The 25,524-nt window shown below is 54.6% G+C and overlaps 1 protein-coding gene across 4 annotated transcripts in view; it reads right to left on the reverse strand.

Moving 5' to 3' along the window:
* PEMT (phosphatidylethanolamine N-methyltransferase) overlaps positions 1-23,058 on the reverse strand; it is an 82,889-nt gene extending 59,831 nt beyond the window's left edge. Inside the window, exons 1-3 of one of the 4 annotated variants that reach the window (XM_053892428.1) lie at positions 14,622-14,748; positions 14,327-14,438; positions 7,588-7,695 (exon numbers count right to left, since the gene is read on the reverse strand). In XM_053892428.1, the coding sequence (XP_053748403.1) occupies positions 7,588-7,680 (93 nt within the window). In that variant the 5' untranslated portion in view covers positions 7,681-7,695; positions 14,327-14,438; positions 14,622-14,748. Of the gene's footprint in view, positions 1-7,587; positions 7,696-12,401; positions 12,481-14,326; positions 14,439-14,621; positions 14,752-22,887 lie in introns of those variants that run through there. The other 3 variants (XM_053892429.1, XM_019413262.2, XM_053892427.1) reach the window with 3 other exon arrangements.
* Between the last annotated feature and the right edge of the window lie 2,466 nt (positions 23,059-25,524).

Consider the following 25,524-nt stretch of genomic DNA (forward strand, 5'->3'; position numbering starts at 1 on the left):
CTTGGCTCCAGGAGCCAAGGTCTCAGTCACGTCCAGCCAGCCAGCCAGCTCTGCGCAGTGAAAGGCCCTTCCCGTGCCACGGGCTATACCAGCAGGCCCAGCTCAGCATTCCCACAAAGGCAAGACGCACCCTGGCAGAGGCAGATGTTTTCAGATCCGGAAACACAGCCTCAGAGCCCAGTGGGTACATGGCCATGCCCTGGGAGCCAGCTCTCAAAGCCAGGTGGGGGCGAGGGTCTCAGACAGTCTGGGTTCACGCCCTGTCCCAATTCCCCAGCCTGTCTGGATAAGATGCACACACACACACACACACACACACACACACACACACACACATGTTCATGTACACTCACACACTCTCACGTGCACAGCCACACACTTACACACTCACACACGCACACACTCACTGCCAGCCTGTAGCAGACAATCCGGGTTGCAAGCCAGTGTTCAGGGTCCTGCCTCCGGGGCCCCAGGCCCATCTGTCCACCTTCTCTCCATACACACCCCCTTTTCTTGGGTCTTCTCAACTCTTGCCCCCACCCTTCACCCCTGCCACTTGTCTAGAAAGCCCAGCCATACCTCAGCAGGCCCCATGCAGCTCACAAGCCCGGGAGATTCACAACCCCTCTCTCGTCTCCTCTCTTCCAGATCTGTCTCTACCGGCAAGCTTTATCATCAGTCAAGCCCTGACTTTTAGATCGCACTGCCGATAAACGCCCTCACCTCAGTGGCCCAAGAGCAGGTTCCAAGCGGGCAGGGACGTCTGCTTCCCCTGGACCCAGCAAAGGGACATTCCAGGGCAGCACTTGGTAAAGTGGGTGGGTCACAGTGTCTCAGAGCTCGATAGGACCTCAGCTGAGGGTCCTCACCTCACAGATGGAGAAACCAAGGCCCAGAGTGGGGTGTGAACTACCTCCCAAGGGCCAGGCTGGTGCCCTTGCTTCAGCCCAGCGGCGTCTTCAGGGTCAGCTCCCTGGCACCGATGGGGGTCTTCTGGGGCGCCTGAAATTAACCAACGGATTGCTGGCTGGGGCTCTGAAACCAGAAAATGAGGGAGCAAGGCAAAGGCACACTGAAGGCGGCAGGCCCACCTGCCCTGCTCTGCGCTCGCCTTGCCCACAGCGCCACCTACCGTCCTGCCTTTCTGGCTCCCTCCAAAGTCCCCGGCCACCAGCTCAGGTATTGAGCCAACAAAACATCCCTCTGCGGAGGGACCCCCCCCACCCCCACCCCACACCGGCTAGATGGCCAGTGCCCCTACTTCCTGGAGAGGAAGAGCTGCCTCCTCCCACACTCACCCTCTACAGATAGGGTGCCCAACCCAGGACTGACAGGCTCTGGGGATGCAGAAAGTTCAAGGCCAAACCCAGGAGAGGCCTGGCCAACAGGCAGGCTGGCCGTCCTGCAGATGCCGGCTGCCCTAGACACAGGCTGTAGATCCCACCCTCAGAGAGAGAAGTCTGAGGCTGGGACGCAGTGTGGGACAGCCGGTCGTGGGGGGCTCTGGCGGGGGGGGCGGGAGGGGCGCTGCACATGGACCCTGGAAGGATGGGTGGTGGGTCTCAGGCAGGAGAAAGCCCGCAAGCAGGCTTGGGTGTGAGACAGCAGGCACTCCGAGAGGAGCAGAAAGCTGGGCCAGGCTGGTCGGGGGTCCCCCTTCCCACCTGCCGTCCCAGCCGGATCAATAGTAACGCCCCTGTAGCTCTCCCAAGGGCGAGAGTTTAGCACGGGTCCACACATGCTGATAGGCTCAATCAGCTTTGACGTCTGTAACAAAGCAATCTGCCTTCGATAATAGTTAAGACACCAAAGCCTGCAAACCATTTTCTTTTGTAAACAGCGAGAGGGCTCAAGGCTACCTCATCATCACCTGCCGCTGGCTCCTGCGTTCTGACTCTGGAGGGAGTTCCCAGAGCTGGAACTGCGCAAGGCTTCGTCTATCTTATCTCTACTGAGATGCCGTGAATAGCTGGGCCCACTGTGTTTCACTCCCCCCACCACCCCAGATCCCCTCCTTTGCAGAGTCTCAGTACGCAGATGCAAATGTCACAGATGGAGACGCCCCCTCCTCCGATGCCAGGGCAGAAAACTGGGGAAGAGGCCAGCTGCTGAGAACCCAGTAAACGCTGGCTGCAGGTCTGTGCAGGCAGCGCTGGGCGCACACACGGAGAGGTGAAGCAGAAACTCTGCCCTTCCTCATGGCACACGGTGCCGGGCACAGGCCAGGGTTGGGGGGACAGGGGAGCAAGGCGGGGGCTGCTCCGGCTCTCTTGGAACACTCAAGCCAAGGGGAAGGCCCAGGGGAAGCAGTGACACCAGAGGGAACACAGGACACATGCAGGGGACACAAAGGGCTGCCTCACTCAGACCAACCAGGGCAACCGTGCCCCTCAGGGACCCTGGCAACATCTGGAGACATTTGAGGCTGTCAGGACACCTAGTGGGTAGAGGCAGGCGACAGTGTTAAACATCCCACAGAGAAGAGGATGGCCCAGAATGTCAACAGTGCCAGTGTTGGCAACCTTGACCCGGAGGGTGGGCTGGGGAGGGGGTTTGTGAGAAGCAGGGACGACTGCCTGGAAGAGGTGGCACGGGGTACGCAAGAAGCCCCCGGCAAGAGGCTGAATCACCAGGGAAGGGCAGGGACCAGGATGACTGAGTGTGCAGACAACAGGATGCCCAGCAGAGGGGCTCCAGGGGCCGGGGAACGGGCTCACACCTTCTGCTGCAAGGTGTGGGGCACCTTTAAGCAACTGAGAGCTGGGGCACTGGGTGGTTTGGCCCTGGGCCCTGGCCTGTGTTCGTTCACAAAGGAGGGAGCGTGCGGCGTGGAAGGCTGGAAAGGCACAGGGGGTGCCGGGGAACCTGGCTGGAAGGCCACAGTGCTGACCGGGCGAGCAAGTGGACGGCTGAGGACAGGTCCTGGCGGGTGGGTGACAGTGAGGAGTGAAGGCCGGCCCCTGGATCTCTGCCCTGGGCCCCTGGTAGGGGAGCACACAGGGAGGTTCTTGGCCAGAGTTCAAACAGCAAGCTCTCTTTTGGGCCTGGACATGCCCAGGTGGAGCCACAGGTCCCGGTGCCCTGAGATGACTAATTGGGAAAAGCCCCAATTAGTCCCTCTGCAGCACCTGACCTTTTCACCATTTTAATTACAAACCTATTTGTGACCTGTAACAATGGAGACCGGGCAGCTTTATTCCCTGGGTCCTGCAGGCTCGCGCAGTGCCTGGCGCACTGTTGTGTGCTATGAACGTTTGTGGAATGAGTGAATGAATGAATGAATGAATGAATGACAGGCAGAGGAAAAGCTGTTCACAAGGAACAGCCGAGCGAGCCAGAAAAGCAGTGTGAGGCACAGGGTTTCAAGAAACGGTGAAGGTCAATAGTGTTGGTTTCCCCAAAGCTTCAACAAGGAGAGGGCAGAAGCAAGAGTCCTTTGCGGGGAGAGAAGGGGGCGGGAAGAAGAGAGAGATGGGCCCGGGGCCAGTGCCGGTGGGGAGGATGTGCCTACGCATCTACCCGCGACACTGACAAGTGGGCAGGCCCCTCCAGCCAATGGCGTAGCTTCTTCAAGGAGCTATGGCCCCGGGGAGGCAGACAGTGGGCCATGGAAGAATCGGAAGGCCCGGAGCCAAGGCCAGGATCGGCCTGGGCGGCCACCCCCTGTGACTCCAGACATCATCACCAACCCCAGCCATTCCACTGCCCTGAATTCCAGACCCTCAAGGCCTGCGTCCCCACCGAGAATCTCCCAGGCACGGGCAGAACAGAGGTCTCTTCCCCACGGCCCTCTGCCCCTAGGTTGTCCCACGTGGCCATGCCCTCTACAAGTCTGTACCCACACATCCAACCAATTCTCTGACGCTAGCTGCCGGGCGAGGGGGGGAGGGGGGTCCTACAATTCAACGCAAGTCTGACACTATCTGCCCAACTCACAGACCTCAGGAAACCATTTTATTTGCTTGATGACCAGTATACTACAAAGGATACTAAAGGGTACAAATTGTCACCCAGAGGAAAAGATGAATGGGGGGGGGCGCGGACGGGGAAGGGGTGCAGAGTGCCCACGCTCTCTCATGCCACTCTCTCCACATCTTCATGCTCACCAACCCAGAAGCTCTTGGAACCCATCGTTTCGGGTTCTAATGGAGGCTGCATTACAGAGGCAACTGATTACATTATTTGGTAGCCATTGGCTACTGAACTGACCTCCAGCTCCTCCCCCCTCCCCGGAGGTCAGGTGGTTGGTTCCTCTGGCAAGGTTGCACCCTTCCCCAGTCCTTAGGATGGTGTGGGGGGGTCACCTCATTAATAAGTCATTAATAAGTCACCTCATTAACATCACACAAGACACCTTGATGACACTCAGCACCTAGGAAATTTCAAGGGTTCGGGGAGCCGTGAGCCAGATTGAAGACCAAATACCTATTTCTTAGGTCCCAGCTAGAACTCTCTTGCACTTCCCCACCAAACCAGGGTAAATCCCGTTGACTCTTCCTGCTCTCAAATCATGCCCAGACTCTGACCACTTCTCCCACTCCCGCTGGTGCCACCCTGGTCCAGGCCACCATTGGGTCGCAAGCGCTGTGACAGCCTCCAGCCCCGCCCTCGGCCCACCCTCACCCCTCATCTGCGCTTACCAGCCCACGCCAGCCTAGAAAACCGGAGTCAGATCAGGCCATTCATTCCACGGCTCCCCACTCAGAAACCATCGCACATGCTGCCCACGGCCTACAAGGCCTGCTCTGTTAGGCCAGCCCCCTCCCTGACCTGCCGCCCTCCACGCTCTCTCTGTCGGATTCCAGCCTTGAAACCACCCAGGACTTTTGCACTTGCTTCCTCTTCTCCAGATACCCGAGGGCTCCCTCCCACACGAGGGCAGGTTTCTGCTTAAAGGTCACCCCTGCCCTGACCAGCTTCCCCCTTTCCTTGCCTCATCGCCCCCCCCCAGCCCCATCCTGCTGTATGCAGTGCGTGTTTTTACCCACACGGTGTCTGCCTCCTGGAACGTCAGTTCCTTTAGAACCAGGGCAGTGTGCCGCCCACGCCTGGCATGCAGTGGGCCATCAGTAAGTAAGAGATGAGTGGACCTCTTGGAGGCTGGTCTCCCAAGGGGATAATAACAGCCTTTGCTGTGACAATCAGCTGAAATCCTGCGTGAACCGCACTCAGCACAATGGCCAAGCACGGGGAGGGAGGACTGAATCAATGCTCATCAAAGGCTTTCACAGGTGCGACCTCCCTTACTGCTGGGATTCTCGTCCCCAGGGTGTCACAGAGCTGGGGTCCCACTCAGACCAGTTCTTCCAGCCTCCCGGTCCCGTTCCCACTGCCCAGCCAGCGGCAGCCCGCTAAACCACAATATGTTTCCATAACTTCTCCCATTCTGAACCGACCGAAAAGCTCTCCCTCCCGCTAATGACCACACACTGTGCCAGCGTACAACTTCTGCAGAAACAAGGCAAATCAAACGCTACGACAAAAGAAACAAGCCTTATGACGAGCGCACAGACACGGGCTGCCTGCCTCGCAAATCTCAAGCACCTCAACCTGGCTGTGGGCCACCAAGTGACTTCAAAATGAACTTGCAAAACCACACTGTTGGAAGGCCCAGCGGGAAATAATGGAAGGGGCTTGTGCATGAAAAAGTGTCCCGGGGACCCACTGCGCACCCAGCAGGCCGGCGAGCCGAGCCCCCAGCACGGGGAGGCCAGTGGGACTGGCGGTCAAAGCCAGGCCTTCCGGGGGAGGACGGTGAACAGGGGAGAGCACCGCACACTCCTAGCCGACTGCAGGTTCTTCTCGCAGGGACCAACAACCTGTCTCATATCCTGCACCAGTTTCCTGCGGCTGCTGTAACCAATCACCACAAACCAGGTGCTTTAGAACAACAGGAATTCACGTTCTCACAGCTCCGTGGGCCACAAGTCCAAAATCTGTATCTCTAGGCCAAATTAAGGAGCCAGCAGGGCCCCACTCTCCCAGAGGCTCTAGGTGAGAATCCAGTCCTGGCCTGTGCCAGCTTCTGGTGGCCCCGCCTTCCCCACCAGTGGCCCCGCCTTCCTTGGCTGGTGGCCGTATCACCTCAGTCTCCAAAGCCAGTGTGTTCACATCTCCCTCTGCCCCCCACCCTTATAAGGACACATGTGACTACATTTCAGGCCACCCCGACAATCCACGGCAATCTCCCCATCCAGACATCCTTAACACCTGCAGAGCTCCCCTTTTCTGCCATCCAAGGTAAACCTTTACAGGTTCCAAAGATTGCGGTGTGGACATCTTTCGGGGGCCATTTTTCAGCCTGCCACATACCCTTTTTACCCTTCATTGTCTTGTGCTGCCGGAGGAAAGCTGGGGGGTGGGGACGGTGAGTGGCAGAGAAGGAACGGAGAGCAGAAATGAACAGGGAGGCGGTCCCATGTGGGGTGTGGCGGGGGTCCCCGAAGGCCCGAGGAATGGTTTTAGGCAAAGCAAGCCCTCAGAGCTCATCCCGCCCCTCAGGTCGCCTTCAGCCGGGGGCCGCCACCAACCACCTCAGGGTGGGCCCAGCGTGTTCAGGGCGGCCAGAGAAGGGACAGAACATTCCGAATGCGGCCTCCTTGAGATGAGCAGCCCCGCCCCCACCCCACCCCCCGCTCCCACCCACCTCCGACCTCCCCAGATAGAGAAAAGACCTAACTCATAAACCAGATGAAAAACATGTCCTGTTCTGCCCCTGGGACCAAGTGGTCACCTGAAATGAAAACAGTCTGGAACAGCGTGTTGCTAACGCTGAGCTTGGCCTTATTCTTCAGGCTACCCTCAAGGGTGATCACACGATGTCCGTGGCTCTGCATCAGCAAACCTGAGATCAGGCACAGGGCAGGAGCCTCAGGGGGCACCGCTGCCGCCCCTTTCCATGCTTCCAGAAACCCCACGAGCTTCCCCCACATCCTGGCAGGGGAGGAGGCATCTCAGAGAAAAACTACAGCAGGAGAGACTGTCCTGCATTCCCACACCTTCCTCAGAGGGTTCGGGGCCCCCTTCCCACACAGCCTGGTCCCACCCGGCTCTCCGTGCTCCAAGCGTCCCCTGGGCGTCCCCTGGGCCCACAGAAGAACTGGGTGCTGCTCTGTCTCCTGTTTTCACTGCCACCCAGCACACAAAGTCCAGCGATGTGCGAACCCTTTTGCAGGAAGCCTCATTCAGGACAAATAATCATGTTTCTGGAGCACATCCGAGGGGGCGAGGATTCCCAAGAAAGCTGCTTCCCTGCGAAGCATGGCAGAGGAGGAAGGCAGCCCCCAAGCCGAGGCCGTCTACTTCACCGAGGAGAAGGCTGAGATCGTCGGGCACAGCTGGGCAGCCGCATCACAGGACAGCCCCACTGGCCCAGCCCACAGCAGCCCAGGGCTGTCGCTGTCAGGATGCTGTGGGATCCCCAAAATGAGGGGCTTCCCTGGTCCGCATCCCCCACCCGGGCTCTGAGACTGATGGGGAAACAGAAAGGACGATTCCACGCTGGCAGAGACAGACGTGGGGAGGGAAGAGCCATCCATCTGTCCGTCCGTGCAGCTGGCCCAGATAATATGGGCGCAGGGTACTTACCACATTCCAGAAGAGCGGGTTGAAAGTGATGGTGAGAATGGCAGCCACAAAGCAGGGATCCGAGGGGTCCACGTAGCCCAGCAGCCGGGTCATAACGCAGAGGTCTGCCTGCAGGGACACAGCCAGCGTCAGCAGGAGACCTGCCCAGTCCCCGCCGGCCCCCACCTGCGGGACAAGGAGTGACAAGCCTCCGGAACTCGGAAACAAAGTTACCCTCCGGGAACACGCCGGGAGGCGCGGGCACAGGCAAGTCCAGCGAAGGTTACTACTGTGTAATCATAAAACGGAAGATAAAAGGCGAAAGCCAATCAGCCGTGTGGTGCCCTGTCGAAGGGTGGCCGGGCACCGTGCCCGGAAATCGGTGGCTCTGAGAGAGGATGAGCAGCCAGCACCCTGCAGGGGGAGTGACCCCGCCAGGACCAATGTCTGGGTCACCAGGTGCTGTGACTGGGACCGTGCAGAGGGCTTTGGAGCAAAGCCGAGGGGCTGGCAATCAGGTAAATGCAAACTGAAGCAACATTAATGAGCCTCCTCCCGCCAAACCTGACGACAGATAGTCTTGAGCGCTGAGGAAGTTGTGAACTGAAAGCTGTGTTCCTACTGCCTGCGATCTCACTCCCGAGCACCTGTCCCAGAGATACGCCCATGAGTGTGCAAAGCGCATGTGCAAAGATGTTTCCATCTGGCACGCCTGTCATGAAAAGCATGACCACTTAGCTGTCCACCTGTGGAAGAAGGATAAATGGAAGGTGGCCCATTCCTAACGGAGCGAAACTACAGAATTTAAACAAACTAGCCGTTTGTGTCAACTGGTGACATATATATTTTTTTAAGTAGGCTTCACACCCAGCATGGACCCCAACGCAGGGCTTGAACTCACCACCCTGAGATCAAGAGCCGAGCTGAGATCAAGGGCTGGACGCTTCACCGACTGAGCCCCCCAGGCGCCCTGACTTGTGATATTCTTCAAAACATGTGCTGGGGTGCCTGGGGGGCTCAGCCGGTGAAGCGTCCAACTTCAGCTCAGGTCCTGATTTCGCTGTTCGTGAGTTCAAGCCCCGCATGGGACTCTGTGCTCACAGCTCAGAGCCTGGAGCCTGCTTCGCATTCTGTGCCTCCCTCTCTCTCTGCTCACCCCTGCTCACACCCTGTCTTTCTCTCTCTTTCCCTCAAAAATAAACATTAAAGAAAAGCATGTCAGATGAGGGGCACCTGGCTGGCTCAGTCAGTGGGAGCATCGACTCTTGATCTGGGGGTCGTGAGTTTGAGCCCCATGTTGGGTGGAGAGATCCCTTAAACAAATGTCAAAAAAAAAAAAAAAAGTCAAATGAATAAAGAGAGCTGTAGATTTCCCACAGCATATATACACGTTTAGAAAATAACACAAACCACATGGTGCTAAATGTTCTTTCTGTGCGTGTGTTTTAAAAAAAAGACTGGCATGCAACATGCTAACACATTCACACTATTTGCCACATCCGTGGCGGGGTCTCCTGCCCTCCACTGTGGACACTTGGGGCAGGATCACTTTCTGTGGCGAGGCCGTCCCTGCACCCTAGGGTGTTCAAATCGCACCCCTGGCCTTCACCCACCGGGTGCTGGTAGCTCTCCCCAGTTGCGACAACCAAAAACGTCTCCAGGCACGGCCCCAGTGCATCCCCCCACGGGCAGAATTGCGACATCCTGCCTCTGGGGACAAGAAAATAGAAGAGCTGAACACTTGGAACACTGATTTCTTTCTTCAAAAAAAAGGTAGGGGGGGCCTGGGTGGCTCAGTCAGTAGAGAGCCCAACTCTTGATTTCAACTTTGGTCACGATCTCACAGTTTGTGAGTTCAAGCCCCGCATCAGACTCTTCACTGACAGTGTGGAGCCTGCTTGGGATTCTCTCCCTTTCTCTCTCTGCCCCGCCCCCACTCATGTGTGTCTTGGGGGGGGGGGGTGGTGCACGCTCTCTCTCTCTCTCTCTCTGTCTCAAAATAAATAAATAAAAACTTAAAAAAAAAAGATAGGGGCGCCTGAGTGGCTCAGTCGGTGAAGCGTCTGACTTCGGCTCAAGTCATGATCTCATGGTGCATGAGTTTGAGCCCCACGTCAGGCTCTGGGCTGACAGATCGGAGCCTGGAGCCCACTTCAGATTCTGTGTCTCCCTGTGTCTGCCCCTCTGCTGCTTGCACTCTGTCTCTTGCATTGTCTCAAAAATAAATAAATATCAAAAAAAAAAAGATAGTAGGACACTTCCGATTTCGAGTGGTATTTGCTGTATCCCTACATTATTCTCTGGACTTTTTCTTTCTGCTTTTAGAAAGGACTTGAGGGCCAATGCACTGAAAATATGGTGACTCTCCACGTCAAATCAAAGTAAAAATAAGCCTAAATTGTAAAATAAGTCTAAGTCCATCAGAGTGACAGCGTTGTCATAATGTTGGCTTTTTTTTTAATTTTTTTTAACGTTTTATTTATTTATTTTTGAGACAGGGAGAGACAGAGCATGAACAGGGGAGGGTCAGAGAGAGGGAGACACAGAATCTGAAACAGGCTCCAGGCTCTGAGCTGTCAGCACAGAGCCCGACGCGGGACTTGAACTCACGGACCGCGAGATCATGACCTGAGCCGAAGTCGGCTGCTTAACCGACTGAGCCACCCAGGCGCCCCTCATAATGTTGGCTTTGATGGTATTTTCTGTTCTGTTTTGCTTCGTTTGGGGATCCTAATAGTATCCTTTCAAGGAGTATCTCCGTCTCTACCTTTCTTGGGGATTGAGTAGGCAATGATCCTGACCTGGTCGGCCCCACAGGTCACCCAGCCCTGGAGGACAAGCAGCCCCCTCTACTCCAACTCTTGCTTCACTGAGCCCCCTTCTCCCGGCCTAACTCAGCCTGCCATCTAGACAGTGCCCAAGAGTGTGGCGTGGGAAGATTCTGGAAAGTCACTGAGCATGGAGGACGCGGCCCGGCACATCCTTCCCAGGCAAGGGCAAACCTTCACCTCTACGAGGCCAAGGGCAAAGCTAAGAATGAATGAACCCAATGAATGAACCAGCAAAGCCACAAAGGCACCACTAAGTAAACACGTGGATAAGGTGACTGAGGGGCAAAGTGGCCACACGGGCACACCAGCCCATTATTAATAAACAAATGACGCAGGAGGACCCACTCAGCGAACGGGGAAGGGTGACATTCAAACAGACCCTGGCCTCACAGCGACCACAGCCTCTGGGCACCCCGGGCGCTGCCAACACCCACGAGGCCGGAAACCCCTTGGCCTGCCTTCCAGCTTCCTCCTCCGTCTGCTCCCAGGTCAGAGGTCCCCCTGCGCCAGTACCAAGCTCTCAGGGCGGGCCCCTCATGAAGCCTCGGGCCATGACAGAAATTCCAAGTTGCCCTGGAGCACACGCCAGGAGAGGCGGAGCCACTCATGAAGGACAAAACAGCCAGAACAGGCCTCAAAACAGGCTGCCCACCCTAGAGAGAGACACGCACACCTCAGCCCCAAAGCCTCTAGAACCTGGGACTGAACCAAAGGGAGTTCTTGTCTTCTGTGTGAAAAGAAACATTCATCAAGCACCCGGGCCTGGAAGGACCCGCCCATTGAGAGTCTGTGATGGGGCTGAGGGTGGGGTTGCGGGGGGGATGGAAGGAGAGCTGGTCTGGGAAGCCACCAGAGTGCTGCTCTGGGCCTGCTCAGCCACTTACGGAGCAGCACCTGCCTCACTGCCCCTCCTCCCCGGTCCCCATCTCAACCCTCAACACCCGGCCACAACTTGCCCGTCATTGACCCTTCTCCCCTCTCGTCCATGACTCCGATATGTCCGTTGACCCCACTGATCCCACTGCCCTCAGGCTGGGGCACTCGAGCCCCAGCCAGCTTCCCATGCCTCACCTCCTGCCATGCTCTGATCCCCAGGCCTCCTCCCCTGCCCTGGGCTCACCCATCCCAGCGCTCACTGACAGGCGATGAACTCCCCTGCGTCCATCTCACCTGCCACCCTTCCTGCCCCACCCCATCACTCACACCAACACCTTGCTCCAGACCCTTTTACCATGGGTCTGCACATGTCTGAAATACTCTCCACGCCTCTGACACCTCTAGGCAAACTCCTACTCATCCCTCAAGACCCAGTGGGAGCCTCTCCTCTAACTTCACCCATGGCCCTCTCTTTTGTGCCCTTAGTGTCCACCCTGTTATGAGGATTTGGTCATCTGTCCCTATAGCATAATCGTTCCTCCAGGCTAAGGGCCATTTTTTTCCTCCCTCTCCGTATCTTCCACGAGTGGCTCTCATTTCATCACGAGCAAAACGCAGGGGCTAAAGGTACATCCCTAAGGGGCCCTCCAGCTCAGCTGCCTGTGCTCCTGGGACTCCGATCCCCTCCCTCCTGGTCTCAAACTGAAGGCAGGAAATTGCCCAAATGGCCACCGTGGAGATTCTGCCGGTGGACAGCCGGCAGGCGGCCGGCGGATCCCTCTGCTTCTGAGGCCGCAGATTCACCAGCCGCCCAGACGCCGCGCTTCGGAAATATTTTTACGGCATCTTTTACACTGGGAAATCAAGCAGTGTTCACAGGCATTGGCGGGAGGTGGTTTGGCCAGACCAGGGGCGGGGTAGGGCTTTCTCAGGTTCTCAGAAACCCCAGGGATGGGATCTCTTCAAGACAGGTCAGTCTCCCCGGGTGGGGCCTGCCCGTCCGTAGGGTGTACAGCTGGGTGGGAGGTGTGTGTAGAGAGGAGCACCAGGGATTACTAGGAGTTCTGAAGCCCTGACCCCCCCTTCCCTGAATTCCACTACCCATCGTCCCCTCCAGATACTACTCACCCCATTTATCAACTCTATAAGGCAGCCGTCCTCACGATCCATCCCCCCACGGCTGCCCACAAAAGGTCCTCTAAGACCCAGGCTTGCCCTCTGAATCATCAAACAGCGGAGCTTAGGGCCAGCACACCTGACACGTGAAATGTACTTTTCACCCTTGCTAGCTTTCACAAGAGCAGACACTTCCCACGGGAATTCATACGGCAACGGGACAGACAAGGATTTTATTGTTAGCCAGACTCCCTTTTAGGGCCACTATTCTTCTAAGCCAGAACCCTCTGCTCCTGTTCGCCTGCCCTCCAGCACAGTTAAGGCAGCGTTTGCTCATGACAATGAAAAAGAACAACAGTCAGGGTCTGCAGCTGGCAGTGGTCTATTCTCACGAAGTACCGAGAAGTAAAATACCCTCTCCCACAGCCCTCCCTCCAGCCCTCTCCCCCGCCATCATCAGCATCCTCATTTCAAGGATAGGCAAACTGCGTTATCTGCGGGTGTGATTCTCAGGGCCCCGTTCCATGCCCACACAGCCTGCGCTGCCTTGGGATTCCCAGCTCCTCATCACTTTTTGCCGCGAGCTAGTGGCTGGCTGAGGACAAGAAATCCCAAAGTCCCAGGCAAACCTGGCATGCCCTCAGCGTGGCGCCTCCCGTCCCACAGGCTGACCCTGTGCCAGCGTGACCAAGCCAGAGGAAAGAGGGTAAAGCGTGAGGTACAGAGCAGAGTCCCAGGTAGCTGGAGAGAGGGTGCAGACGATGGCCAGGGCGTCACGGCTGGAAACCCAGGCCTGGGGACACTGAGCAGGAGAGAGCCGGACCGGTGGTTCAGTGCAGGCCTAAGAAGGCGCAGCCACCTGGACTGTGACCGCCTGGGAAGCAAGGTGGGGCACTGACTGGGAGGAGCACAGGGAACTTTCTGGGGTGATGGAAATATTCCCCATCTCAACTGGAGCCTGGACAGCCAGTCAGGAGCTTGCGTGTCAGACCTTCCAACTGGGCACTAAGGTCTGGGCATTTCACTGCGTGTAAATTACACCTCCCCAGGGAGGAAAGTGAGCAAGAGCCTCGGCCTGGGAACTGGGAACTGTGTCCCCTATTTCCCCACCAGGCCCTTGGGGGAAAACAACGTCCTCTGGAAATGCGGCAGATATTTTTAAGGATTCAACTCCATGTCTTTCTGAGCATCTACTAGGGAGGCCCTACTCTGGGCGGCGGTCCGAGGACCAAGACCTCCTTCAAGAACCTTCACGATGCCAGGTACCACAATCAAAAAGCATTTATTTAAAGTTCACATACCTCATCCCGGCAAGCACTATCGTAATGCCCACTTTGCAGATAAGAAAGCCAAAGGCTCAGAGAAGCTCCCAGATCACAGGAGGAGAGCAGAGCCAGGCCTTGGCCAGATCAGCCCTTCCGGATTCCTGACAGAAACTGGGGCTTTCTGTTGGGACTCAGAAGGGCTGCAGCCACTGCTTGCTGGGGCAAGGACAAAAGTCTTGAACGCTCCCAAAGAGACACAGCAGAGGAGCAGGAGAAATATGCTTCTTTCTTTCACCCTTTGTGGGAGCTGAAGCAGAGAAGGGAAACTGAGGTACTGAAAGGTTAACCAGCTAACACCTGCCGAAGCTGGCAGCAGGTAACATCAAGCAGGATCCCCCAATTAGGGCTGAACGGGTTAAAACCGAAACCTCGGCTCCCACCCAGGTCTCCGTGCCCTGGGGTCAAACTGTCTTGCTGGGAAGGAAGCATCCAGTCACCTCGGTCACCTTGAGAGTGGGGGATCTGCGTTGCCTGGAGAAGGGCCTGCTCAGCAGGGGAGAATGACTAATGGTCCACAGGGGTATTCCGGGCAGCAGAGGGGAGGCCCTTCTGGCTTCCCACTCCAGAGACCTGAAGGTCCTTTCCTGATTGTCGTCACTTCCCAAAACTCACCTGAAAGGGCGGACCTCCCTCCTAAAACTGGATCAGCAGAAAAGAACAAAACACCCCGGGTCACACTTGAGCAGATCAGGAGCGTCCTGGGTCCCTGGTCCCTCGGTCACCCCTGCACACAAGTGGGTAGCCTTGACTAAGGGGAGGGTCCCGCACCCCTCCCGTCCCTGCCCCAATCTTGTTAAAGCAGCAAAAATCCTGGCTTTCTCTACTGGCTGATTCTAAGAATGGAACTCGGCTCCAAGGTCACAGACTGCGGACCTCTGTGTTTGAACAGAGGAGAGGCGCTACCTACCCAACCGCGGAAGAATTCCACTCAGGTCACGGACGAATGGGCTCAGCTCCCGAAACGCTACGAGTCGGCAAGGAAGCGGCTCATGGCAATTTCACCGTACTGCCTACAGGCTCTGAGGACACTTCAGGGAAGGATTCGCCGCAGGTCAACAGCACCCAGGGTCACATTGTGACATCCAAACAAACAGTAGAGGCCCAGAGAGTCAAAGTCACATCGATCGCAAGTGGGATCCACACACCACAGACAGCAAAGGGCAGGAGGAGCGGGGTGAGGGTGGGGGCTGCCTGTCCCGGGGGACCCCGCGGGCCCCTGGCGTTCTCGGTCGATTCAGGCAACATTTACTGGGCAGCTTTTGGTTAGAGCCCTGTGTCTGACACAAGAATGAATGTGCTGGAGTCTTTTTCCTGAAAGAAGTTTTATACTCAGGCAGGCTCCCAACTTCGTTTTAGCTCCTCTGCATGGGGCGGGGGCGGAGTGGGGGGTGCATCTGGCTCAGAAGAAGGTCTCCGGGCAGCTCACAATCTGGGCTGGGGTCAGGGTACCCCCACCCTCCAGGAAGGACCACTTGGGCAGGCCTTCCGTGACCAGTCTCAGCCCAGGGTTTCTCTCTGATGACGTAGGGGTGACAAGACTGCCCCTCGCCCCCAAGGTCACATTCTGGGCAGAGGAGAGAACGAGTATCAGAGTACGAGCTGCAGAGGGTGCTTCTAAGGCTGAGGCTCTTCTGTCCCCTCCCTCTGTTTTGCTGGCAGACATCTCGCCTCTTCTGGAAAGGCCCTCCGGGAATACAGTCATCCTGAGGAAAAGGTAGAGAGGGGACACGGATCCAAGAAAGGTAGCCCCCAGCTGGCATTTGAAGCGCTCCTAAATCCCACAACAAAAAGAAATGGCCAGCAGCTGCTCTAATTCCCCCAAATCCGCAACTCCTTTCAGGAAGGGGGAAGATGTTCATTCATGCTTCACTCAACTCGTGTGTCCCGGGCCAAGTGCAAAACCGCTCTGGCGGCTCACGTGCACCCTCATCAGTGAGCCCCGGGCCTGGGAGTGGCATCCACGGGTCCCATGCTTCTCAAGGCCCTCACCTCACCTTGGGTGCCCTCTCAATTCCGCAACGTGATCGTGAGCTGCAGACCCCTTTTCTTCCGTTCACCCTCAAGGGCCCAGGACACACCCCACTAGGCCGATGCTGCTGAGTACATTTATTTAAATAAGTGTCATATATTAAGAGTAATCATGACAATAAGCCAGCTGACCTTCACTGGGAAGTTACCGGGCATCCAGCCGTGGCTTTAATGAGGCAGGACAGAGAGCACAGTCCTAAGACACGGTGCATCCCAGCCTGGTCGGGCTCCACAAACCCTTCATAAGCTTGGGCAAGTCAAGTGCCCTCAGTAAGCTTTGTTTGTTTGTTTGTTTTATTTTTTTGTGTGTTTATTTATTTATTTTTTTAGAGAGAGAGAAAGGGAGGGGCAGAGAAAGAGTGACAGCGAAAGCAGGCTCTGCACTCTAGGGCAGAGCCTGATGTGGGGGCTCAATCCCACGAACCCATGAGATGGTAACCTGAACAGAAATCAAGAGTCAGACGCTCAACTGACTGAGCCACCCCCCACGAGCCCTGGTAAACTTTGTTTTTTTTTAATGTTTATGTATTTATTTTTGAGAGAGAGAGCGTGAATAAGTGGGGGAAGGGGCAGAGAGATGGGGGAGAGAATCCCAAACAGGCTCCACACTGTTAGCACAGAGCCTCACTCGGGACTCGACCTCACAAATCGTGAGGTCATGACCTGAGGAGAAAATCAAGAGTCTGGTGCTAAACTGACTGAGCCACCCAGGTATCCTGCCCTCCATAAGCTTTGAGGTAGCGGTGCCTCCTTCATAGGACTGTCAGGAGAATTAAATGAGATAATGCGAAGAAAGCAGTTAGTACCGTGTCTGGCACCTGGCACAGTCGGATCGATGTTAGTTATTATTACTGTGTTATTCAGTCCACACGACAACACTGTGAGACATGCCCATCTTGCAGATTAAAAACTGAGGCCGACACATGAAGAAAAAACCGACGGAACTGAAAGAAGAAACAGACAAATCCACAGTGACAGTTGGAGACCTCTCTCAGAACTGAGGGAGCAGCTAGGAAGCAGGAGGGAGCAGGTAGGAGCAGCAGGAGCGAAAATCAGTAGCGACGAGGACAGCCTGAACAATACTGTCAACCCCTTGGCCTAGCTGACGTTCATAGAACGTCCCACGATAACAGCAAAACACATTCTTCCCAGGCGCATGGGAACGTTCACCAAGACAGACCAAATCGGGCTGTAAAACAAATCTTAAATGTCCAAGAATCAGGGGGCACCCGGGTGGCTCGGTCATTAAGCGTCTGACTCTTGATCTCAGCTCAGGTCATGATCTCGTGGTTTAGACTCTGTGCTGACAGCGTGGAGCCTGCTTGGGATTCTCTCTCTCTCCCTCTCTCTGTTCCTCCCCCACTTGTGCTCTCTCTCTCTCTCTCTAAATAAATAAGTAAACTTAAAAAAGTTTTTAATAAATAAAAGAATCAGAAAGCATAAAAGAATGCTCCTGAACCATGACAGAATTAAACTAGAAATCAATAACAGACAGATATTTGCTAAAGAACACACTTCCAAATGATCCATGGGTCAAAGGGGAAGTATGAAGGGAAATTTTAACATATTTTGAACTGAACGAAAATGAAAATGCAGTATCAGAAATTGCGGGTCAGAGGGCTAAGAGATAAGTGTTATCTTGATGAAAAAGAAAAGGCTCAAAACAGTAACATAGGCTTCACTCTTAACATAATAGAGAAAGAGAAGGAAATTAAACTCAAAGCAAGCAAAAGGAAAAAATAAAAGCAAAAATCAATCAAACTGAAAACAGAAATACACAGAGGAAAAAAAAAAATTCAAACCCAAAACATGTATTTTGGGAAAAAATGTCTCTAGCTACATTGACCAAGGGAAAAGGAAGGCACAAATTACCAACACCGAGAATACAAGAGGGGCCTCCCCTACTGACCTCACAAACATTAGAGGGGTAATAAAGGAGCTTATGCCCATAAGTCAACAACTCAGATGAAATGGTCCAATCTTGGAAAGACATAAGCCAACAAAGTTCATTCAAGATATAGCCCTATATCTACTAAAGAAAATAAATTCACATTTAAAAACCTTCCAAAAAAGAAAGCTCTAGGCCCTGATGGTTTCATTGGATGAATTCTACTAACATTTAAGGAAGAGATAACACCAAAACCACACAATTTCCCCCAGAAATCAGTATAGGAGGGATGATTTCACAACTCACACTAAGAGGCCAGCATTACCTTAATACTAAAACCACACAAAGGCACAACAAGAAAACAACAAACCATACTCCTCATGAATACAGCCACCAAAATCCTCAACAATAAAACAAAGCAAAGCAAATCTAGCAACATATACAAAGGATTAACACATCAGGATCCTGAGTCACCCCCGGAATGCAGGGCTGGTTCAACAACCAAAGCATCAATGTGATTCCCACATTAGCAGCCAAATAAGGAAGAGCTGCATGATCATTTCAACAGAAGCAGAAGAAACTGAGGTTCTGTGAGTTTAAATGACTTCTCCAAGGTTACAATGGGGGCAGAAAAAAGCCCCAACCCTCCTGTCTTGACTGATCCAAAATACTGAAGATAAAAAGTATGTCCTCGGGAACTTCACAAAATAAGTCATCCAATAAAATGGACTGATATTTATTTAAATAAAGTAATAGCATCAAAAGATTTTTAAAAATTTCATTTGACAGGGAGAATCTTTTTTTTTTAATTTTTTAAATATTTATTTTTGAGAGTGCATACATGAGTGAGGAAGGGGCAGAGAGAGAGAGAGGGAGAGACAGAATCCCAAGCAAGCTCCACGCTAACAGCAGCAAGCACGATGTGGGGCTCGAACTCACGAACTGAGAGACCATGACTTGAGCCAAGACCAAGAGTCAGATGCTTAACGGACTCAGTCACCCAGGTGCTGAGAGAGAGAAAGAGAGAGAGAGAGAGAGAGAGAGAATATCTTAAGCAGGCCCCACGCTCAGTGCAGAGCCCAGCACGGGGCTTGATCCCACGACCCTGGGTCAGGTCTGAAATCAACAAGAGTCAGAGGCTCAAATGACTGAGGCACCCGGGTGCCCCACCATCAAAAGATTCTTTAAAAACAATTTCTTTGCAGGCAAGCATCTTCCCCGAAAGGCAGTCAAGACATCCCATACCTGCCACAGGGATTTTGTCTCCAATGGTTTACTCGGGCTCCTGTATCACAAATGAGGACCATACAACTGTTGCCCCCATTTTACAGATCCAGAAACTGAAGCGCGTCTCTTGACACCTGACACCATCCATCTGCTCACAAGAGCAGGTGAGTCCGTATGGAAAAGGGCATGAGAGGGGCGCCTGGGTGGCTCGGTCGGTTAAGCGTCCGACTTCGGCTCAGGTCATGATCTCACGGTCCGTGAGTTCGAGCCCCGCGTCGGGCTCTGTGCTGACAGCTCAGAGCCTGGAGCCTGTTTCAGATTCTGTGTCTCCCTCTCTCTCTGCCCCTCCCCTGTTCATGCTCTGTCTCTCTCTGTCTCAAAAAATAAATAAACGTTAAAAACAAAAAATTTTTTTTAAAAAAAAAGGAAAAGGGCATGAGAGGCTCCCATGTGACTGTGCCCTGCCACACTGGGTTCTCCAAGAAGCCGGGACCCCTAGGCCCCACTGGAGCCATCTGCTGAGTCCTGGAGGCGTCCCTGCCTGTGAACAGCAAACTGGCAGGCTGGGGAGCAGGGCTCTGGCATCCCATGGCAGGGAGGGTAGGGAGGGCCAAGAACAACCTTGATCGGTGAGGTCACAGCAGGTCAACTCCTCATCCCAACGAGGGACTTTTTGAACTTAAAAACAAAACCAACATTCCGTACCAGCTGGAACAGGCACAAAAACTAGCTGGTTAAGAGCGTCGTACCCAAGGGCTGCCCTGTTCCGTCGAATACGGCAGCCACCCGCCACAGGTGGCTATTGAGAACCTGCAGTGTGCCACATGACGAAATAATATTTTTCAGGTATTAGGCTAAATAAAATGTTCTGTCAAAAGTAACGTCACTGATTTCTTTTTTTTTTATTTTTATTTTTTTTAATTTTTTTTTTAACGTTTATTTTTTTGGGGGACAGAGAGAGACAGAGCATGAACGGGAGAGGGGCAGAGAGAGAGGGAGACACAGAATCGGAAGCAGGCTCCAGGCTCTGAGCCATCAGCCCAGAGCCCGACGCGGGGCTCGAACTCACGGACCGCGAGATCGTGACCTGAGCCGAAGTCGGCCGCTCAGCCGACAGCCACCCAGGCGCCCCAATGTTTATTTATTTTTGAGAGAGAGAGAGAGACAAAGCATAAGCAGGGGAGGGGCAGAGAGAGAGGGAGACACAGAATCGGAAGCAGGCTCCAGGCTCTGAGCCATCAGCCCAGAGCCCGACACGGGGCTCAAACTCACGGACCGCGAGATCGTGACCTGAGCTGAAGTCGGACACTTAGCCGACTGAGCCACCCAGGCGCCCCTCTTTTTACTTTTTAAAATGTGGCTACAAGTTTGTTTTTTTTTTTTTAACGTTTATTTTATTTTTGAGAGAGAGAGACAGAGAGCTGAGCAGGGGAAGGGCAGAGAGGGAGTCACAGAATCTGAAGCAGGCTCCAGGCTCCGAGCTGTCAGCACGGAGACCAATGGGAGGGCTCGAACCCATGAACTTCGAAATCATGACCTGAGCTGAAGTCGGACGTTTAACCAACTGAGCCACCCAAGTGCCCCTTAGACAAGCTTAAATGATAAACGGGACATATTTTATTTCTATCGGATGGTGCTGGGCTAGCACAGATGTCCATGGAGTGAAGAGAAACCTTGGTGCTCACTTGGGCCAGGGACTGATTAAAACCAGAGATTTTGGGGGGCGCCTGAGCGTCTCAGTTGGTTGAGCATCCAACTCTTGATTTCGGCTCAGGTAACGATCCCAGGGTCATGGGATTGAGCCTCGCATCGGGCTCCCTGCTGAGTGTGGAGCTTGCTTGGGATTCCCTCTCTCCCTCTCACTCTGCCCCTCCCCACCTCAAAATAAATAAAAAATAAACATTAAAAAAAACAGAGAGATTTTGATTGAAGGAGGAGAACTACCACAAGACAAATACATAGTAATGTTGTGTTGTTGTCGTGTTTAAGAAAAAAATCCTTCGGTAACAGGAAGCTTATCTGTATCAACAGCAGTGGAAAAAACTGAATTTTAGTCAGCTAGGGTCACCCTGACCTGTCCCTGGAAACACTCCCCGTTCTCTCCGACCGCACAGCCCCACCAAGCTCTGGAAGGGAGAGAGCGGAAAAGCCCTTCCCACACACACCCAGTTAATCATCCCCTCCCCGTGGCTGATTCTCACCCCTGCAGCCAGGTCTAGAACACAGGCCTTGCTCAGATTAGCCGGCAGCACCCTAGCATTCCACTGGGCCTGTGCTGGGCCCGCTGCCCCCTCCCGTGGTGGCCTCTGGCTCAAAGACGTCCCACCTCAGGTCAACGGTGACCCACCCTTCCACCCGGAGTCATTCATCCAGGAAGCATCCGCCCCCTAAGCCGGGTCCCTCTGGCATTCCAAACTCCTAACGCTTGCTAAGGCAGAACACAAGAATCGCAGTCCCACCACGGACCATGTGGCCCAGAGATCCCTGGATGGCCATTTACGGTTTATGAGCGTAAGGGGGCACCTGGGTGGCTCACTTGGTTGAGCGTCCGACTGTGGCTCAGGTCATGATCTCGCAGTTCACGACTTTGAGTTCCACGTCCGGCTCTGTCCTGACAGCTCAGAGCCTGGAGCTTGCTTCCGATTCTGTGTCTCCCTCTCTCTCTCTGCCCTCCCCCACTCACGCTCTGTCTCTCTCTCTCTCTCTCTCAAAAATAAATAAACATTAAAAAAAAAAAGAGCATAAGGATTCCATGGGATAACATCATCCTCATGAGGCCACCTATCCACTTGAAGTCATCCTACACTCTCTCAGGGTCAGATGCTAGCCTGCTCTTTGTTGGATGAACAAATACTCCCCCCCTTCAAGGCCTTTGCCCTGCTGTCCCTCCACCCACGGCATCTGGCCCCGCTGGCTTATCACTCGGGTCTCAGATTGCAGGTCAACCCCTCACAGATATAGGGATTTCAATCCCACCTCTCCACCAGCTACTCTCTAAAACATTGACCAGTTTTACCCCCATCAGAGAAGGTTCTATGCTTCTGGGCTTATTGCCTCTCAAAGTTCTCAAAGACTGGCTGTATCAGTGAATGAATAAAGGGGGGAAGATGCTCTAGATTAAAGAAAGGCCGCTTGGGGCAGAGGCACATCTCCCGGGCTCCTTAGAGAATGGCTGACAAGTGAAACAGGTGGAAAGGTGGGAAGGTGGAAAGGAAGCTGCTCTGACAGGAGGGAACACCCTGGAGAGGAACAGCCATTAGAAGGGGGAGTCTGGGGAGAGACAGCAAGAAAACACAAACTCTCTGGCCTATAACTTTGCAAAGGGGCTGACTCGGGCAGCTGGGTCTCCAGCCAGCAGGGCCCATCCCACCCCATCCTAGCACAACACTGAAAGGCTGTAAACTCTTTCCACCCATCCACCCGGGAAGGAGGCGACGCTCTGCAGCCGGCTCAGCGCCAGGGGGTGGAGATGCCAGGGTGCAAACCCTTCTCTTAACTCCGCTCGCTGCAGAGCTGGCCTCCAGCCCGGGGAAGGGGGGATGCAACTGCGGCAGGGGCCTCCCATGTCCCACACAGCCACATGCTGCCACCACGCACACTCCCAAATACACCTGCGTGGCCTCCCTCACACGCTTCCACGCCCAGTCCCAGTCCCACACACTCACACTCAGGGCACACACTCTTGGGGCAACTGACCACACAATCCCAGAGGCGCGCGCGCGCGCGCACACACACACACACACACACACACACACACACACACACACACCCCGCCCCCCACACACAAAATCTCAGGAACTCGTTCTGTGACATCCACGATCCCTCTCGCACGCGCGCACGCGCGCACGCGCGCACACGCCAGCGCCCCGCCCCCGAGCGCGCAGTCCCGCCCCCACCGCGCCCCGCCCCCGCTGCCTGGTAACGGGTGGCCCCGCCCACTGGGCGTTGGCTGCGGCGGCAGAGCCCGGAAGACCCACCTGGCAGCGGGATCCCTCTCCCCGCCTCCCCAGCCGCGCGGCCCGATCAGTACCTGTCTAAAGTCAACATTGCCGAAGCCTCCGCAGCAGTCCGGCCCCGCCACCGAGCTGCTCATAGGCTCCGCTCCCGGGCCGCCAGATGCTCTCAGCCGGGCCGCCTCTAGAGAGCCTACGCCGGGGCCTCGCGGCCGCCGCCAACTCACCCCCCGCCCCCCGCCCGAAGCCGCCCTGTCGTGCCGGGAAGCTCTGCCGCCCGGGGCGCTTTGCCTGTGACCCCCAACTCCTCCCGGCCTTCTGGGAAATGTAGTCTCCTGTCCTCGCGAAGCGCCACTTTCCTGGAGCTCGCGACGGCATCTCGCGGAGCCCAGAGCTATACGTCCCAGGGTCGTGCGCCGCAGTGACTGCCAGTTCCGAGGCGGCTGTCGCCTAGACCCTTCGGTCCCCGCTCCCGCACCCGGCCCGCAACTGACCTGGCTTCCCTGTCCTTGGCTGGCGGTGGGGCTCGGAGGCGGCGGCTGCGGGTCCTAGGTATAAGTAGCTTCCTGCGCAGCCCCCTGCGGACTTGGACTTTGGCCCAGGCTCGGGGTCCCCTGCCCCCTTCTGAAATTTGCTTTCGCCCAGAGGCGGTACAGGACGAGCACACTCTGTAGCCTCCAGCAGAGGCTACTCCTCGGGACCCTGGGCCCCCGCCCCTGCGGCCTCCCTATTCTTTGGCTCGGTCAGAGACACCTCCTCCACTTCTTTGTTCATTCATTCTCTGGTACACTCACCGGGCGCTTGCTGAACTTGTCTGTGTACTGCGGGTACAGTAGGGAACAACACAGGTCCCTGCCCTCACTGTTTCCTAATGGAAGAGACAAAACATGAATAACGGATTATAACTTGGGTAAGTTCTATGATGGAAGGAAACTGGGGGCTGGGTCAGATGATGACAAGGCAAAGTGCCTGAGAATCCCTTGAGGGAGGCCTGAACACAGGAGAAGGTGCAAGACATGTGAAGTGTGAGGGCAGGACCAATTGGGAAGAGAGGCAGTATGTGCAAAGGCCAGGAGACAGGACAGAACTAGGGATATTTCAGGAATCCAGAAAGGGCTGATGATCTGTGGAGTGGTGGTGGAGGAGGTGCCCACTAGAATGGGAAGGAAGTTTAGAAAAGTAGGTGGGGTTTTAGATGGTCAGGTCCCAGAGAGCCCCTTCTGTAGCCGAGTGTTACGTATATAGGGAAATAGACTCAGATTCCCAGAGATTTGTGCAGTCACCCAGCAAGCTGCCAGCCCACGCAGGACGTTTGCAAGGCCAGCTGCTTCCTGATTTGGGTGGCTTGCTTCTCTCCCCCTTAGCCCTGGTGTGCTTGCCCCTGTGCTGACTGCTTTACACCTAGTCCCAACCTTGACCACATCCTTAGGATGGAGCAGGTCCACCAACAAGACAGGAAGGGCAGGAAGGACGCTGGCTTTGGAGCATGCACTAGCTGTATGACTATGGGCAAATTTCAGTTTCCTCCAAAGGAAAAGGGAAATACATGTCAGTGAAACTCAGCACACATGATCTGACCCACGGGAAGCACTTAATTACCACTGGCCACAACAGAGCTGAGTACCCAACAGGTGCTCAAAAGCTGGTTTGCCTCCTGATCAGTTAGTTACAAGAGTCGGGAGGGCTCTCTTCCTCGGGGTGTCCAGGCAGGGCCTCCTGGACCCAGAGTCCGTTCTGGGGAGCCTGCCAAGGTGGAGTGCTCCTAAGGGCCTTTCCCCTACCCCCACCACCTGTCTACTTTGCCGAAGCTCCAGTTTTCTCCTGACCTACCTGGCTGCTCTGGTTGTTTTATGAAGCCAGAAAAATTAGTTTGTGTGTGTTTGGTTTATCTGGGAACAAAGAAAGGTAAATGTCAGAGGTCACACCAGAGCTGATGCAACTAGAAAAATCCACTCCTCCACCCCTAATCCACCCCCTGCCACCTTCTGTGAAAAGAAAACACCCAGGCATAGAGAAGCCAGACTGCAGATTCAAATGTGATTGGGGCTGTTCAGATCAAAAGCCTCCTGCGGAAGATAGTTTGGGGCAGAAGGCTTTGCTCGACCATTGGAAAACTCCCAGGTCTGAAAGCTTGCAGAAATCATCCAGGCCAACCTCTCTCACTGGAATATTCTTTTCTCAGCATCCCTGGCAAATAGAAAAGCCACTTCTGTTTACATGCCCCAAGTGATGGGAGACTCATCACTTCCAAAAGTAGCCCGCTCCACTGTTGAACAGGGTGTGTATTAATGATACAAACCCAAAGTCACCCTTCCTGAAGTGGTAACAAACAGAGCTCTTTTCCACCCTCAGGGTTATCTCTCTTTGCCCCTTGGTTACTCCTCAGATATGGGAAGCCATTTATCACACAACATCTCCTAGTCGGCTCCAGGGCAAACATCTGCTGATGACCTTGCTGGCCAGTGGCTGGACACTTGCTACAAAAGGAGATCAAAACTAAAAGCCACTTCTTCATTTCTTCATTGCCTTCCCCTCCTCTCCCTACCCTCACCTGGCCTTGGATCTGGCTGCGTGGCTCCCAGTAATCACTAAAATGGACTTCTATTACTAAAATCAGCATTTGCATATTGGGTGACTTTGGGTAAAACTGAAGCCTTTCCCTATTCTGAATCACAAAATAGGCATAATATCTCTTGAGCAAGACTGACACGGGG

The sequence above is a fragment of the Panthera pardus genome, unplaced genomic scaffold (assembly GCF_024362965.1).
Source record: "Panthera pardus isolate Hobbes unplaced genomic scaffold, ASM2436296v1 HiC_scaffold_3, whole genome shotgun sequence".
Taxonomy (NCBI): Eukaryota; Metazoa; Chordata; class Mammalia; order Carnivora; family Felidae; genus Panthera; species Panthera pardus.